The 16,028-nt window shown below is 45.0% G+C and overlaps 1 protein-coding gene across 6 annotated transcripts in view; it reads right to left on the bottom strand.

The window, feature by feature from the left end:
* KCNT2 (potassium sodium-activated channel subfamily T member 2) overlaps positions 1–16,028 on the bottom strand; it is a 675,220-nt gene that overhangs the window by 83,192 nt on the left and 576,000 nt on the right. For all 6 annotated transcript variants that reach the window (XM_075833425.1, XM_075833427.1, XM_075833430.1 and 3 more), the window contains one exon: positions 170–253. In XM_075833425.1, the coding sequence (XP_075689540.1) occupies positions 170–253 (84 nt within the window). The remainder of the gene's footprint in view (positions 1–169; positions 254–16,028) is intronic.

Raw genomic sequence — 16,028 nt, 5'->3', positions numbered from 1 at the left:
TGCAAAAAAATAAATAAAACAAAAATCTTCAAAACAAGTTCTGTATACGTATAAAATACAAAAGTGTGAGTAGATTTGGCAGCCACAAAGCAAACCAGTTGTTTCTTTCTTCCTAGTCTACTGAAGATAATCCTGTAATAGCCTTTTAGCCATATAATTTGAAACTCACAGAACAAAGAAAGCCGGACCCCGGCGTGGTGTCCAGTCCCAGCAGCAGTCTTGTGATGGAGATCATATAATCTTTGACAAATGACTATGAAAGGAAAGCAAATGTTAGTACGTGGGCTACCAAAGTCTGATGATGAACTTTAATCATAATAATGCAAAGGTTTACCTTAGTCAACAAGAAGCTACAATGACATATCAATTTACATGAAAACAAGTTAATATACTGAAATCATATGGTAAAAACGTTAGTAAATAAAAATTAAAATGACATTCACATATTCTGTATAATTCTAAGTATATTTTCTAAGAATAACTTACATAGACTACAACTAGGTTTGTATTGTGTTTTTTTACAAAAAGAAATTAAGTACATTTTAAATCCCACATTTATTTTGGCTGCCCATTGCATTTTAATTTCAGACTGTATATTATGGTGGGCCTTATGCTGGACATTTTTATTAAAAACCAGAGGTTTCAAAGGTTATAACTGATGACCCACGTTAACATATAGGTGAGAATGGGGTTCACCAACTCATAATTTAGACAAAAAGCAACTAGCAAACTGCACTTAGTAACTGTGGCCCTTTTAATTAAGGTTAGGCCAATAAAGGGTTTTGGAGTTCCCGAGGTACAGAAAAAAGATAAGACAGCTTCACTGAAATATGGATGTAAGGGGGGATTCACACAAGCGTGATTTTCGTGCGTGCAGGCCGCGTATTTTTCGCGCGCCACGCACAGCCCTATAGAAGTCAATGGGGCAGTTCAAACAGTGCATGATTTGTGCGCAGCGTTTGTTCGCTGCGTACAAAACGCGACAGGTTCAATATCTCTGCGTATTTCGCGCATCACGCACCCATTGAAGTCAATGGGTGCGTGAAAACCACGCAGGTCGCACGGAAGCACTTCCGTGCGAACCGACTGAAACAGCGCACCAGCTGTCAAAAGGATGAATGTAAACAGAAAAGCACCGCGTGCTTTTCTGTTTCCAAACATCCAAATGGAGTGTCTTTGAGATGAGCGAACCCGGACAATCGAACCGAACTTCACCGGGTTCGGCCGAACTCGTTTTGGCCGAACTCGGCAAAAAAAATTCCGGTACGCGACGTCAGGAGATAGTCACTGTCCAGGGTGCTGAAAGAGTTAAACTGTTTCAGCACCATGGACAGTGACTACCGATCCCAATAAACATGAACCTGTAAAAAAAAAAGAAGTTCTGACTTACCGATAACTCCCGGCTTCTTCCTCCAGTCTGACCTCCCGGGATGACAATTCAGTCCAAGTGACAGCTCCAGCCAATCACAGGCCAAGCACAGGCTGCAGCTGTCACATGGACTGCCGCGTCATCCAGGGAGGTGGGGCCAGATGTCAAGAGAGGCGCGTCACCAAGGATGCGTCACCAAGGCAACGGCCGGGAGAGAAGTTCTCGGTAAGTACGAACTTTTTCTTTTTTTTTAACAGGTTGCTGTATATTGTGATCGGCATTCACTGTCGAGGGTGCTGAAAGAGTTACTGCCGATCAGTTAGCTCTTTCAGCACCTTGGACAGTGACGGGCGTCGACTAGCATCATCTCTATGATGGCGGCTGCGCGAAAATCACGCAGCCGCGCATCATACACGGATGACACACGCAGCTGTCAAATGTTTTTTGCGCGCGCAAAACGCAGTGTTGTTTGTGCGCGCAAGAACGCAAAGTTCGTCTGAATCTGCCCTAATACTGATGACATAATGTAATTCTAATGCAATACTGATAACATACAGATCCTTCATATTTTTAGCACTCTAAATTGATGTTAATGTGTGTTCTATATCCGTATTACAAACTGTATAAAAGTAACGGCCACTGCAAATTTTAAATAAAAGTACCATGTAAGTATATCACTGCCTTAAAGAACGTTTAAAAATTGATTTTTATTATAGATATCAACACTAAAATTGGGCTAGAACAGCCAAAGTTGAACTAATAAAGGCGTAAGCAGAAGGACCAGTAAGGAATGCAGTACTGCATATAGCACAGCCTGCGTGTGTGTAGACAGTCCCTTAAATTTATATTATAAGCCTGGTGCTTCCTGCCACTAAGTCTGTGTCCCTTCTGTCTGCGACCCAACGCGTTTCTGCTCCCTCAGTTTATGGGGTGCGTCATCAGGGGTCACAGTGGTTTGAGGTATAAACAAATACACAGATCGGCCGGTTAACACATGTTGCGTGCCATTAGACTTTTACATTCACCCGGCTCGTGCACGACACTAGTCAGCTGGTCGGACACGAGCCGAGTGAGTGCCGGCCTGAAATAGTCCAGGAACCCTCCCACCATCCGGGGGCACGACGCCCCGCCGACCAATCCCAGTGAGGCACGTGTCACGTCACCCATAGAGGGCGGGCCAGCGGAGACGCAGCGAGACCGGGGATGGGAGGGGAAAAGCGTCCAAGGTAACCAAGGATACAAGGCGGCCATCTAGAGCCCTGGCGAGATCCGTAAAGATAAGTGAACAGATGCTGGCAAAGGAGTCATTATGATTGAAGGTACCAGAGCAAAGAACCCACATGCGGTCAGAAACAATCTGACCTCCATGTGGTAAGCCTACTTAGTGACAATTATTACGATGATAAATAGTAATCATAAATAAACTGATAAATATATATATATGTATTGAATAGGTGTATCTGAGGGATAGCAACAGATATTAGGAGAAGTAACATCAATCGCTGTTTCATGAATATATAGTGTGTGCCATCAACAGCTCAAAGAGCCAATAACATATAGAGAAAGACTAATGTCGCAAGGGGAGGGTGCTGGCAACTAGATCAAATGAATACCGCAAAGGCTATGTTGGAAAGAGTGGTCTGGAATTATTAATCTATTGTATTGTAATTGATGGATGCATCTTGATTTATAGAAAACAATTGAATGACAATTGCTCATTAAGGCCCGCCGATTTTACGGTTTGCATCCGGAAAATCCATTGGGCCTCCTTCTGCAGAATCCTCTTATCCAGATCACCCCCCCTAGGCGACGGTCATATGTGTTCTATCCCCTGGAAAGTAATTGCATTGGTATTGCCAGCATGGCACTCCCAAAGTGGCGTGCCACCAGGGTGTCGTCATTCCTACGTATGTCCCCTATATGGTCCCTGATCCTGCGTCTGAATTCCCTCGAGGTCTTACCAATGTACTGCAAACCACAGATACATGAGATCAAATAGACCACTCCTCTAGTCTTGCAGTTGATGAATGATCTATTGACAAACGTTCGCCCTGTCGTATGGCTCTGAAATGTTTTACGACATAGTACAGAGTCACACGCTTTGCACGATCCACATTTGAATGTTCCCTTGACATCGTGTGGTAACCAAGATGTGGATGAGATGGGTTGCAGATGACTATGAACCAGCCGATCCCTTATGTTCCTACCCCTCTTAAATGTCACCATGGGTCTATCCCCCACCATGCTCCCAATATCAGGATCGGTTTTGAGGATACCCCAGAAATTTCCGAGTATCCTCATCACTTCCTTATTGGACGAGTCAAATGTTCCTATGATGCGTGTCTGCTCTTCAGGCGACCGCTTCCTCGGAACAAGTCATTCACTACGGTTGTTATTGAGTGCATGTTGATACGAAGAGCTCAAAACTCCGTGGGGGTACCCCCTCCGACAGAATCTACTCTGCAGGTCCGTTGCAGCAATCTTAAAGTCTGTAATGGTGGAGCAATTCCTCCGCACCCTCAAGTATTGCTCTTTCGGTATCCCTTTTTTAAGGGGTCCCGGATGCCAGCTCTCCCACCTAAGTAGACTGTTAGTCGCTGTATTCTTCCTGAACACTGTGGTCTGGATGACCCCCTGTTCAGGCTTGAAAATATTAATGTCAAGGAACGTAATTTTATGGTCATTGATCTCTGAGGTAAATAGAAGTCCCATTTCATTGATATTGAGGATGGCTACAAATTCATTGAACTGTTCCCTGGTTCCAGTCCACAGAATCATGATATCGTCAATGAATCTAAGCCACAGCAAAATCAGAGATGTCCATCTCTCCATGTCCTCGCTAAAAACAATCTTCTTCTCCCACCAGCCTAAATATAGATTTGCATAGGAGGGGGCACATGGGCAACCCATCGCCACCCCCCTAAGTTGCTGGTAGTATTTGCTATTGAACATGAAAAAATTATGTTCAAGGACAAATCTGAGCAGGTCGACCACAAACTCATTATGGGCCTGGAACTGTAGTCCCCTTTCCTGGAGAAAATCCCCTACTGCCCTACAGCCTGAGTTATGGGGTATAGAGCTGTAGAGGGCCTCCACATCAAGTGAGGCCAAGAGAACTCCTGCATCACATCTGATGCCTTCCAATCTATTCAATACATCCATCGTGTCTCTGACATAAGATGGTAAAGTCAACACAATGGGTTTGAGGATTTGGTCAATGTAGAGACCAGCATTTTGTGTCATATTGTCAACACCTGAAACAATGGGACGCCCCTTGAGGGGAGAAGTGCCCTTGTGCACCTTCGGTAAGCTATAGAATGTCGAATATTGTGGATTATTGATGAGGATAACATTTTGCTCAGCAGGGCTGAGTAGATTTAGTGATTTGCCCCGATTAACCAATTCCTTTAAGGTACTGCCAAAGATCCCCATTGGGTCGCTAGGCAAAATCCGACAACAATCTGGATCTCTCAAAATTCGGTGACACATTGTGATGTATTGTCTCCGATCCGTCACCACGACATTTCCCCCTTTATCGGAGGGCTTAATAACAATAGTCGCATCCTGTTCTAGTGCTTGTAGGGCCATCATCTCCTCCTTTGAGGTGTTAAATTTAATTGGATCAGAGGAAACCATCTTTGTCAATTGATCAACTACTACCTCCAGAAATACGTCAATGGGTGTGTTGTCGTTCACGGGTGCCTTTTTGGTAGATGATGGACGCAGATTAGTAAATGGTCCATCCCCCGTATTCCTTTGACCCTCCTGCAGTAGTTTATCAAGTACTCTAAAATGTGGTAGATCCTGTGGTAGAGTTTTAAAGAATTTCTTCCACTCCAGACCACTCTTTCCAATATAGTCTTTGCGGTATTCATGCGATCTAGTTGCCAGCACCCTCCCCTTGCAACATTAGTCTTTCTCTATATGTTATTGGCTCTTTGAGCTGTTGATGGCACACACTATATATGTATGAAACAGCGATTGATGTTACTTCTCCTAATATCTGTTGCTATCCCTCAGATACACCTATTCCAGTGGCGTAACTACCACTATAGCAGCCGTAGCAGCTGCTACGGGGCCCGCGGCATGAGGGGGCCCGTGTCGCCCGCCGGCACGGGCCCCCACCATGGCCGGAGGCTCCGCTAGCAGCCGCTATGGCTGCTACAGCGGGACGCCACTGAACACTACGGCAGAGCAGGGAGGTATCTCCCCGCTCTGCCATTAAACAAAAGACATGTATCCCCTCCCCACAGGATCTCCACAGGACAGGGGATACATGTGTGATCCCTGGCAGCGATAAGTAGAACAGGGGACTGAACGTCCCGTGAAGTTCTCCATCACAAACCTTGGACATACGGGGTCTGTGTCGGCAGCTCCGTAGAAATGAATGGAGCGCCGGTCGCGCTTGTGCGCATGCGTGACCAGCGCTCCTTTCATTTTTATTGAGCTGCGCAGACTCCAGAAGTCAGAGGTTTGTCATGGAGAACATCAGGGGAATTTCGGTCCCCCGTTCTCCCTATCGCTGCCAGCGATCACACATGTATCCCCTATCCTGTGGATAGGGGATACATGTCTTTTAGTTGGACACACTGTAGGTCAGACTTTTTTGGAGGGGGGACGCTGTATGGCGTTCCTTACAGGGGGGGCTGTATGGCGTTCCCTACAGGGGGGGCTGTATGGCGTTCTCTACAGGGGGGGCTGTATGGCATTCCCTACAGGGGAGGGGGCTGTATGGCGTTCCCTACAGGGGGGGCTGTATGGCATTCCCTACAGGGGAGGGGGCTGTATGGCGTTCCCTACAGGGGGGGCTGTATGGCGTTCACTACAGGGGGGGCTGTATGGTGTTCACTACAGGGGGGGGCTGTATGGCATTCTCTACAGAGGAGCTGTATGGCGTTTGCGCCATACAGTCCCCTCTGTAGATAACGCCATATAGCCCCCCTGTAGACAACGCCATACAGCCCCCCCCTGTAGAGAACGCCATACAGCCCCCCTGTAGATAACGCCATACAGCCCCCCCTGTAGAGAACGCCATACAGCCCCCCCTGAAGAGAACGCCATACAGCCCCCTCTGTAGAGAACGCCATACAGCCCCCTCTGTAGAGAACGCCATACAGGCCCCCCTGTAGAGAACGCCATACAGGCCCCCCTGTAGAGAACGCCATACAGCCCCCTCTGTAGAGAACGCCATACAGCCCCCCTGTAGAGAACACCATACAGCCCCCTCTGTAGAGAATGCCATACAGTCCCCCCTGTAGATAACGCCATACAGCCCCCTCTGTAGAGAGCGCCATACAGCCCCCCTGTAGAGAACGCCATACAGCCCCCTCTGTAGAGAACGCCATACAGCCCCCTCTGTAGATAACGCCATACAGCCCCCTCTGTAGATAACGCCATACAGCCCCCCCTGTAGAGAACGCCATACAGCCCCCCTGTAGAGAATGCCATACAGCCCCCTCTGAAGATAACGCCATACAGCCCCCTCTGTAGATAACGCCATACAGCCCCCTCTGTAGATAACGCCATACAGCCCCCTCTGTAGATAACGCCATACAGCCCCCCTGTAGAGAACGCCATACAGCCCCCTCTATATATATCAGTTTATTTATGATTACTACTTATCATCGTAATAATTGTCACTAAGTAGGCTTACCACATGGAGGTCAGATTGTTTCTGACCGCATGTGGGTTCTTTGCTCTGGTACCTTCAATCATAATGACTCCTTTGCCAGCATCTGTTCACTTATCTTTACGGATCTCGCCAGGGCTCTAGATGGCCTCCTTGTATCCCTGGTTACCTTGGACGCTTTTCCCCTCCCATCCCCGGTCTTGCTGCGTCTCCGCTGGCCCGCCCTCTGTGGGTGACGTGACACGTGCCTCACTGGGATTGGTCGGCGGGGCGTCATGCCCCCGGATGGTGGGAGGGGTCCTGGACTATTTCAGGCCGGCACTCACTCGGCTCGTGTCCGACCAGCTGACTAGTGTCGTGCACGAGCCGGGTGAATGTGAAAGTCTAATGGCACGCAACATGTGTTAACCGGCCGATCTGTGTATTTGTTTATACCTCAAACCACTGTGATCCCTGATGACGCACCCCATAAACTGAGGGAGCAGAAACGCGTTGGGACGCAGACACAAGGGACACAGACTTAGTGGCAGGAAGTACCAGGCTTATAATATAAATTTGAGGGACTGTCTACACACACGCAGGCTGTGCTATATGCAGTACTGCATTCCTTACTGGTCCTTCTGCTTACGCCTTTATTAGTTCAACTTTGGCTGTTCTAGCCCAATTTTAGTGTTGATGTCTATAATAAAAATCAATTTTTAAACGTTCTTTAAGGCAGTGATATACTTTCATTAATTAGGTGAACGTACATTTAGCAATATCGGCACAACATCTATTGTGCAGTGTAAATCCTTTATTAAAAGTACCATGTAGCCCCAGCCTAGGGCGATGTTACACATGTGGCGGATTCGCTGCAGATTTTACTCATCAGGCCTTAGTGGACCGTCTCCACTTGCCCATGACTCCTCTGGAGAAACCTCTATCAGTTGCTTCTGTGAATGGTCAACCTCAGCCAGACCCTATCCTGTCCATCGCAAAGCCTTTGAAGTTGCAAGTGGGTGTTCTACACTCGGAACAAATAGCCTTTTATGTTCGCTAAAGACTATTAACCCTATCCTGATGGGACTACCATGGCTGCGCCAACACGCTCCTGTCCTTGATTGGAATTCCTTTGTATCCAAGAGAGAAAATGGGACCAAAAACGGCGCTGCTCAGGAAGGATGTCAGATGAGAGAGGATTATAATAAATAGAATTTATTAATAAGAGTAGAGTAGGCTACGCGTTTCGACGCCGGACCGGCGTCTTCATCAGGCCAATGTGTACAATGCGATAATTGCTCCTTTATATACATGGGGGAATTAACAACATGATGAAAAAACCGCCAAACAAGGCGGGTCAGAGGTCACACACAGCGTTTGCCAGATGTTTACAAACAAATTCTGAAATTTACATAAAACTATACAGATGTAATAACATAATATAAATCATTTAATAAATATATTAAAACCTATCTCTAAGGAGAAAATCATAAAATGAATTTTTGTAAGGAAAAGGGCAGTTCTAGAGGAGATAACTAAGGGATGGCCGGTGACACGCAGAGTTGGACCGCAAACAGTTCACCATAATGAGGTGAGCCGCAGGGTGGACCGCAAACAAATGGGGTCGATTTGTGAATGAATGGACTAGAAACCACAAGGGATTGGTGAGTCACATGGGGTGTAGGAGAGGACCGCCGTCACAATGTTGGATCGCAAGACTACAAGGGCGACGGGAACGGAGCAACGTGAGTAAAGGAAAAACATAAACATAGCATACAGATGTAATAACATAGATAATTTAATACATATATTAAAAACTATCTCTAGGGAGAAAATCACAAATGAGGGGGGGGGGGCGGTGACACGCAAAAGTTGAACCGCAAACAGTTCAACATATGGAGGTGAGCCGCACGGTGGACCGCAAACAAGCGGAGTTGATTTGTGAATGAATGGACTAGAAACCAGTAGGTCACATGGGGTATAGGAGAGGACCGCCGTCGCAATGTTGGATCGCAAGATTAGAAGGGCGAATGGACCGGAGCGGAGTGAGTATTTAAGAGTTTTTCAAATTGCTTGAAAGAATGGTGTTGGGAGTGTGTATTGCGGACCGTATTAGTATAAAATTAGTATAAAATTAGTATAAAGACTTGATATGTTGGTTGGTTACTTGAAAAACTGTGATGATGAGATAATATATATATACACATATACACAATGTGCATTGTGCGGAAGGTACTGTGATGAAGGGAAAAAAACATGAACTACCATGGGAGAGAGGAAAAAAAGAGAGAGGAAATATATATATATACATATACATATGTACATATATATATTTTTTGGGGAACATGATAGGGACATGAGCATTTTAGTCTAGGGACGTTTCTATGAGATCATTAAGGCCATTTGGGTGCAGGGTTTCCAGTTTGAAGATCCAAAAATTCTCTCTCTGTTTGAGTTTAGTAAACCTATTAGGGATATCCGCAGGAATCTGTTCGATCGGGGTAACGATTAAATCAGTAAAACTACAATTATGTTTGAGGGCACAATGACGTGACACACTTTGTTTTAAAAAACCTTGCTTGACATTGAATCTATGTTTGTTGATTCGGTTTCTTAACGTTTGGGTGGTGCGACCTACGTATTGCAGGTTGCATGTACACTGTAAGAGGTACACAACATAAGTACTGCCACAATCTAAATGGCTTTGAATGGGATAATATATATTAGTTTTTAAGGAGTGAAATTGTATGGATTTCTTTGCAATGTTATTACAGCATAAACATCTAGCATGATTACATGAAAAAGAGCCATTTTGTGTTGAAGGATTCGTAACTTTCTTTTTGTTGTTATGTAGCCTGCTGGGGGCTAGTAGATTTTTCAAAGTTTTTGCTCTTCTAAAAGTGATTAAGGGTTTCGCGGGGAGTAATGTTTTTAAAAAAGGGTCGTTGGTTAAAACGTGCCAATGCCTTCTAAAAATGGACAAAATATTCTTGCTACTTTTATTAAATGAGGTGATGAAATTTACATTCTGTTTGTTAAATTTATTTTTTATAGTTTTTTCACCATTAACAGTATTAGCCGGTATTGATTCTTTAATGCATTCAGATTGGGTCATGTTTCTTGCTCTTATCTCTGCACCCTTAATTAGGCTCCTGGGAAAACCTTTAAATTTCATCACCTCATTTAATAAAAGTAGCAAGAATATTTTGTCCATTTTTAGAAGGCATTGGCACGTTTTAACCAACGACCCTTTTTTAAAAACATTACTCCCCGCGAAACCCTTAATCACTTTTAGAAGAGCAAAAACTTTGAAAAATCTACTAGCCCCCAGCAGGCTACATAACAACAAAAAGAAAGTTACGAATCCTTCAACACAAAATGGCTCTTTTTCATGTAATCATGCTAGATGTTTATGCTGTAATAACATTGCAAAGAAATCCATACAATTTCACTCCTTAAAAACTAATATATATTATCCCATTCAAAGCCATTTAGATTGTGGCAGTACTTATGTTGTGTACCTCTTACAGTGTACATGCAACCTGCAATACGTAGGTCGCACCACCCAAACGTTAAGAAACCGAATCAACAAACATAGATTCAATGTCAAGCAAGGTTTTTTAAAACAAAGTGTGTCACGTCATTGTGCCCTCAAACATAATTGTAGTTTTACTGATTTAATCGTTACCCCGATCGAACAGATTCCTGCGGATATTCCTAATAGGTTTACTAAACTCAAACAGAGAGAGAATTTTTGGATCTTCAAACTGGAAACCCTGCACCCAAATGGCCTTAATGATCTCATAGAAACGTCCCTAGACTAAAATGCTCATGTCCCTATCATGTTCCCCAAAAAATATATATATGTACATATGTATATGTATATATATATATTTCCTCTCTCTTTTTTTCCTCTCTCCCATGGTAGTTCATGTTTTTTTCCCTTCATCACAGTACCTTCCGCACATTGCACATTGTGTATATGTGTATATATATATTATCTCATCATCACGGTTTTTCAAGTAACCAACCAACATATCAAGTCTTTATACTAATTTTATACTAATTTTATACTAATACGGTCCGCAATACACACTCCCAACACCATTCTTTCAAGCAATTTGAAAAACTCTTAAATACTCACTCCGCTCCGGTCCATTCGCCCTTCTAATCTTGCGATCCAACATTGCGACGGCGGTCCTCTCCTATACCCCATGTGACCTACTGGTTTCTAGTCCATTCATTCACAAATCAACTCCGCTTGTTTGCGGTCCACCGTGCGGCTCACCTCCATATGTTGAACTGTTTGCGGTTCAACTTTTGCGTGTCACCGCCCCCCCCCCCCCCTCATTTGTGATTTTCTCCCTAGAGATAGTTTTTAATATATGTATTAAATTATCTATGTTATTACATCTGTATGCTATGTTTATGTTTTTCCTTTACTCACGTTGCTCCGTTCCCGTCGCCCTTGTAGTCTTGCGATCCAACATTGTGACGGCGGTCCTCTCCTACACCCCATGTGACTCACCAATCCCTTGTGGTTTCTAGTCCATTCATTCACAAATCGACCCCATTTGTTTGCGGTCCACCCTGCGGCTCACCTCATTATGGTGAACTGTTTGCGGTCCAACTCTGCGTGTCACCGGCCATCCCTTAGTTATCTCCTCTAGAACTGCCCTTTTCCTTACAAAAATTCATTTTATGATTTTCTCCTTAGAGATAGGTTTTAATATATTTATTAAATGATTTATATTATGTTATTACATCTGTATAGTTTTATGTAAATTTCAGAATTTGTTTGTAAACATCTGGCAAACGCTGTGTGTGACCTCTGACCCGCCTTGTTTGGCGGTTTTTTCATCATGTTGTTAATTCCCCCATGTATATAAAGGAGCAATTATCGCATTGTACACATTGGCCTGATGAAGACGCCGGTCCGGCGTCGAAACGCGTAGCCTACTCTACTCTTATTAATAAATTCTATTTATTATAATCCTCTCTCATCTGACATCCTTCCTGAGCAGCGCCGTTTTTGGTCCCATTTTCTCTCTTGGATACAATACTTCTTGACAACAAACTTGGTTTGTTTGTGCATGGACCTGGCAGCAGCTCTCCTACGTTTACGACATCCTAACCGGTGTCCACGTCCCTAGGTGAGCAATTATATCATCCCTTGCCCCTGGGGCTGTATATCGTTATTTTGCACATTCTGGCGCCGTGTTTTTTATCTGTTTTCAGTTGATTGGAATTCCGGAGAGGTTCACCAGTGGGGATCCCAATGTCTATACCGCTGCCTGCCTCAGGTTTGCCCTGACCAGTCCTCGATACCTCAGTCACTTTTTGGTCTGCCTCCACAGTATGCCTGTTTTACAGATGTCTTCAGCAAGAAGAAGGCTGAGGTCCTGCCTCCTCATCACCCTTACGATTGTCCAATTGAATTGAACTGAAGCTTCACCTCCTCATGGATAGGTTTATCCTCTCTCCATGCCTAAAACCCAAGCCATGTTGGCATTCGACAAGGAGAACCTCGAGAGGGGGTTTATCAGGAAGTCTACTTCTCCAGCCGGAGCCGGATTAGTCTTCGTAGGAAAAAAGATGGAACTCTACGGCCTGGTATTGACTACCGTGGTTTAAATCAAATCACTGTCTTAAACAAGTAACTCTTGCCGCTAATTTCAGAGCTCTTGAACGTAATTTGTGGGGCCAAGATTTTCACAAAGGTGGGTCTACGTAGGGCTTACAACTTCATCCGTATCTACAAAGGTGACGAATGGAAACACCCGAGACGGTCACAATGAATATCTCGCGATGCCCTTTGGAATGTGTAACCCTCTAACTGTGTTTCAGGAATTCGTTAACGACATCTTCATTGATCTACTGTATGTCTGTGTGGTGGTATTTCTGAATGATATCTTGATTTATTCATCAGATCTGATGACTTACCGGAAGCATGTTTGCCAAGTCCTGTCGCGTTTAAGGGGGAATAACCTCGTTTCAGATCATGGGCTCCAGAATAAATTTTTGTTCACCCTACTGACAGGAAGAAAATTCTCATCTGGGTACATAATTCCAAGTTGGCAGGGCATTCAGGTATTTTTGTAAGACTCAGGGCTTTATTTCTTGTCACTACTGGTGGCCCACGCTTGCCAAAGATGTTGTGGACTATGTCTCTTTGAGTACCAACTGTGCCAAAAATAAAGCCACCCATTTCAAGCCTGCTGGTCTGCTTCAACCTCTCCCTGTTCCTGATGGTCCCTGGCAACATATTGCCATGGACTTTATTACAGATCTTCCTCCTTCTTATGGATGTAACACTGTCTGGGTCGTGGTGGATTGTTTTTCCAAGATGGCACATTTTGTTCCTCTGTCTGGCCTTCCCTCAACTCCTTGCCTGACAAATGTGTTTGTTCAACTTATTTTTCGTCTGCACGGATTGCCTCTCCATATCATGTCTGATCGCGCTGTACAATTCGCGTCTAAGTTCTGGAGATCCCTGTGTAAACTTTTGGATGTGAAATTGGACTTTTGTTCTGCATATCTCCCACAATCCAACGGCCATGTTGAAAGGATTAATCAATTGGTAGAAAATTATCTTTGTCATTTTATATCTGTTCAACACAACAATTGGGTGCATCTTCTTCCATGGGCGGAATTCTCTTACAATAATCACACGAGTGAGTCTACTGCTATATCTCCATTTTTTATTGTTTACAGCCAACATCCACGTGTTCCTCTTCCTGTATCGGCTACATCTCAAGTGCCTGCAGCTGCTTCTTCTTTCAAAATATTTCTTCAGGTCTGGCAGCAAACCAAGTCTGTGATCCTGCAGGCAGTGAACCGCATGAAGAAATATGACAATAAGAAAAGAAGGCTTCCTCCTCAATTTCTTCCCATAGCTAAAGTCTGGTTGTCTTCTAAAAATCTCCTACAAATTTGCGCCCAGATTTCTTGGTCCCTTTGAAATCCTGCAATTGATCAACCCTGTTTCTTACAAATTGCGTCTGCCCCCTACTCTCAAGACTCCCAATTCCTTCCATGTGTCCCTTCTGAAGCCCGTGGTCCTCAACCGGTACAGTAAATCTCCTGCCTCTGCAACTGCTCCTAGCGATTCTTCTCATGTCTTCGAGGTCAAGGAGATCCTGGACTACAAGAAGTTAGGAGGAAGGACCTCTTACCTGGTGGGTTTTGGTCCTGAGGAGAGGTGTTGGGAGCATGAAGATAATGTGGATGCCCGAGCTCACATCAAAAAGTTCCTCCTACGCTCTGGACCTAAGTAGAGGGGGAGTAAAGAGGGGTACTGTAATCTCCGCGGTCGCTTTTTCCACCTACCAGCAGCCGCGACTGCAGGACTCTGATACCTGGCCGGCATCTCCTTCTACAGAGAGGAACTAAAAGCAGCACTTACTGTGTGGGGCCTATAGGGGGCACAAAAGTGTGCACTATTAGGCCTCATACACACAACCATAATATTTTTTACTGTCCGCAAATACGGATCTGACGGCTGCGGATATACATCCGTAACTGTCCGCAATTGTGCCATAGACTTCTATTGGCGAGTCTGTGCCGGAATTGTGGACAAGATTAAGACATGCTCTATATTTTGCGGATCATTTCAACGGCCCGGACACACATCCATAAATATACTTAAAGGTGTCCCTGGACAATAGAAATAAATGGGTCCGCAACTTCATCTGTAATTACGGATTCCGTAATTATGGATGAAAATTACGGTCGTGTGCATGGGGCCTTACTGTGTGGGGCACCAAAGGTAACTGTAATGCCCGCAGTTGCTGACCACCGGCATTTCCCAACTACCGGCAGCCGCGACCGCAGGACTCTGAAACTTGGATGGCGTCTCCTTCCCCAGATACGCCAGCACACATTGCTCTATCCTCCGGCTGATGCCCGTAGGGTGCACGTGCGTGATTGTTCCAGGGCTTAAAGGGCCATCGCCCACACCAGGAACTTCGTCCCTGACCAGTCCCTGCACACCCGGGACTTTAAGAATAAATCTGCCCACTTCCACCTTGCCTGAGCAATATTGTGTCTAACCTGTTAGTCTGCAAAGGTTCCCTAGCGTTATCCTGTATCCTATATCCAGTAACCGTGTTCGCTGTCAAGCATGGTGTCCATGTCAAGTCCAGTGTCCGTGATGACTTCAGTATACGTGACCGATGTCCGTGTCAAGTCCAGTGTCCATAACGACTTCAATATCTGTGTCCGGTGTCCGTGTCAAGTCCGGTGTCTATGACAACTTCAGTGTCCGTATCCCGTGTCTGAGTCAAGTCCAGTGTCTGTGACGACTTCAATATCCGTGTCTGTTGGCCATGTCAAGTCTCGTGTCTGTGACAACTTCAGTATCCATATTCGGTGTCCTTGCCAAGTTCAGTGTCCGGGACGACTTCAGTGTCCGTGTCCTGTATCGAAGACAAGTCTGATCATCCAGCATAAGCCAGATTGCGATAGTCCAGCTCAAGACAGCTTCCGATAGTCCGGCACAAGCAAGCTTTCAATCGTCTGGCACAAGTGAGCTATCCAGGTACTCTTGTCCTCGTATCTAATATTGATATTTTGTTTGACAAGCTGCTACTCCGTTACTGCAAGGGGCCCAGTGGGTCCACATTCCCCACAGTCGTGACAGTAGGATTATTTCTGTCTTGGGCACTATGGATTGGGAGTTTGTTTAGATGGTGGGGAGTAGGCAGGGAGTGGGCTGGAAAAGCAATGAACCATAGATGTCTGTGTATCAATTTCTACAGAAACAAGTTGTGACCGGGAGAAGCTGACATGGAGGTCTTAGCCAGATGAAAAATAAAAGGGAACTTGAACGACTCCAGTCAGAGTAGGTTGTCACCTGTGAGTCACTAGATATAAATCTATAAACTTTAATCACTTATATGGTCTACAGAGTGCCTGTGTAGAACTGGTATCCACCACTATATGGTCACTGTATGGTGGTAATATTGGTGTAATGTCGGGGTAGGGAGGCGGACAGGTGAGCCCTAATCTACCCGCCACTCAGTCCCTGCCTACTTGCACGGCCCGTCCTAG

Source organism: Rhinoderma darwinii, chromosome 7 (genome assembly GCF_050947455.1).
Source record: "Rhinoderma darwinii isolate aRhiDar2 chromosome 7, aRhiDar2.hap1, whole genome shotgun sequence".
Taxonomy (NCBI): domain Eukaryota; kingdom Metazoa; phylum Chordata; class Amphibia; order Anura; family Rhinodermatidae; genus Rhinoderma; species Rhinoderma darwinii.
The sequence above is the reverse complement of the archived record's forward strand: the minus strand, read 5'-3'. Positions and strand labels throughout refer to the sequence as shown.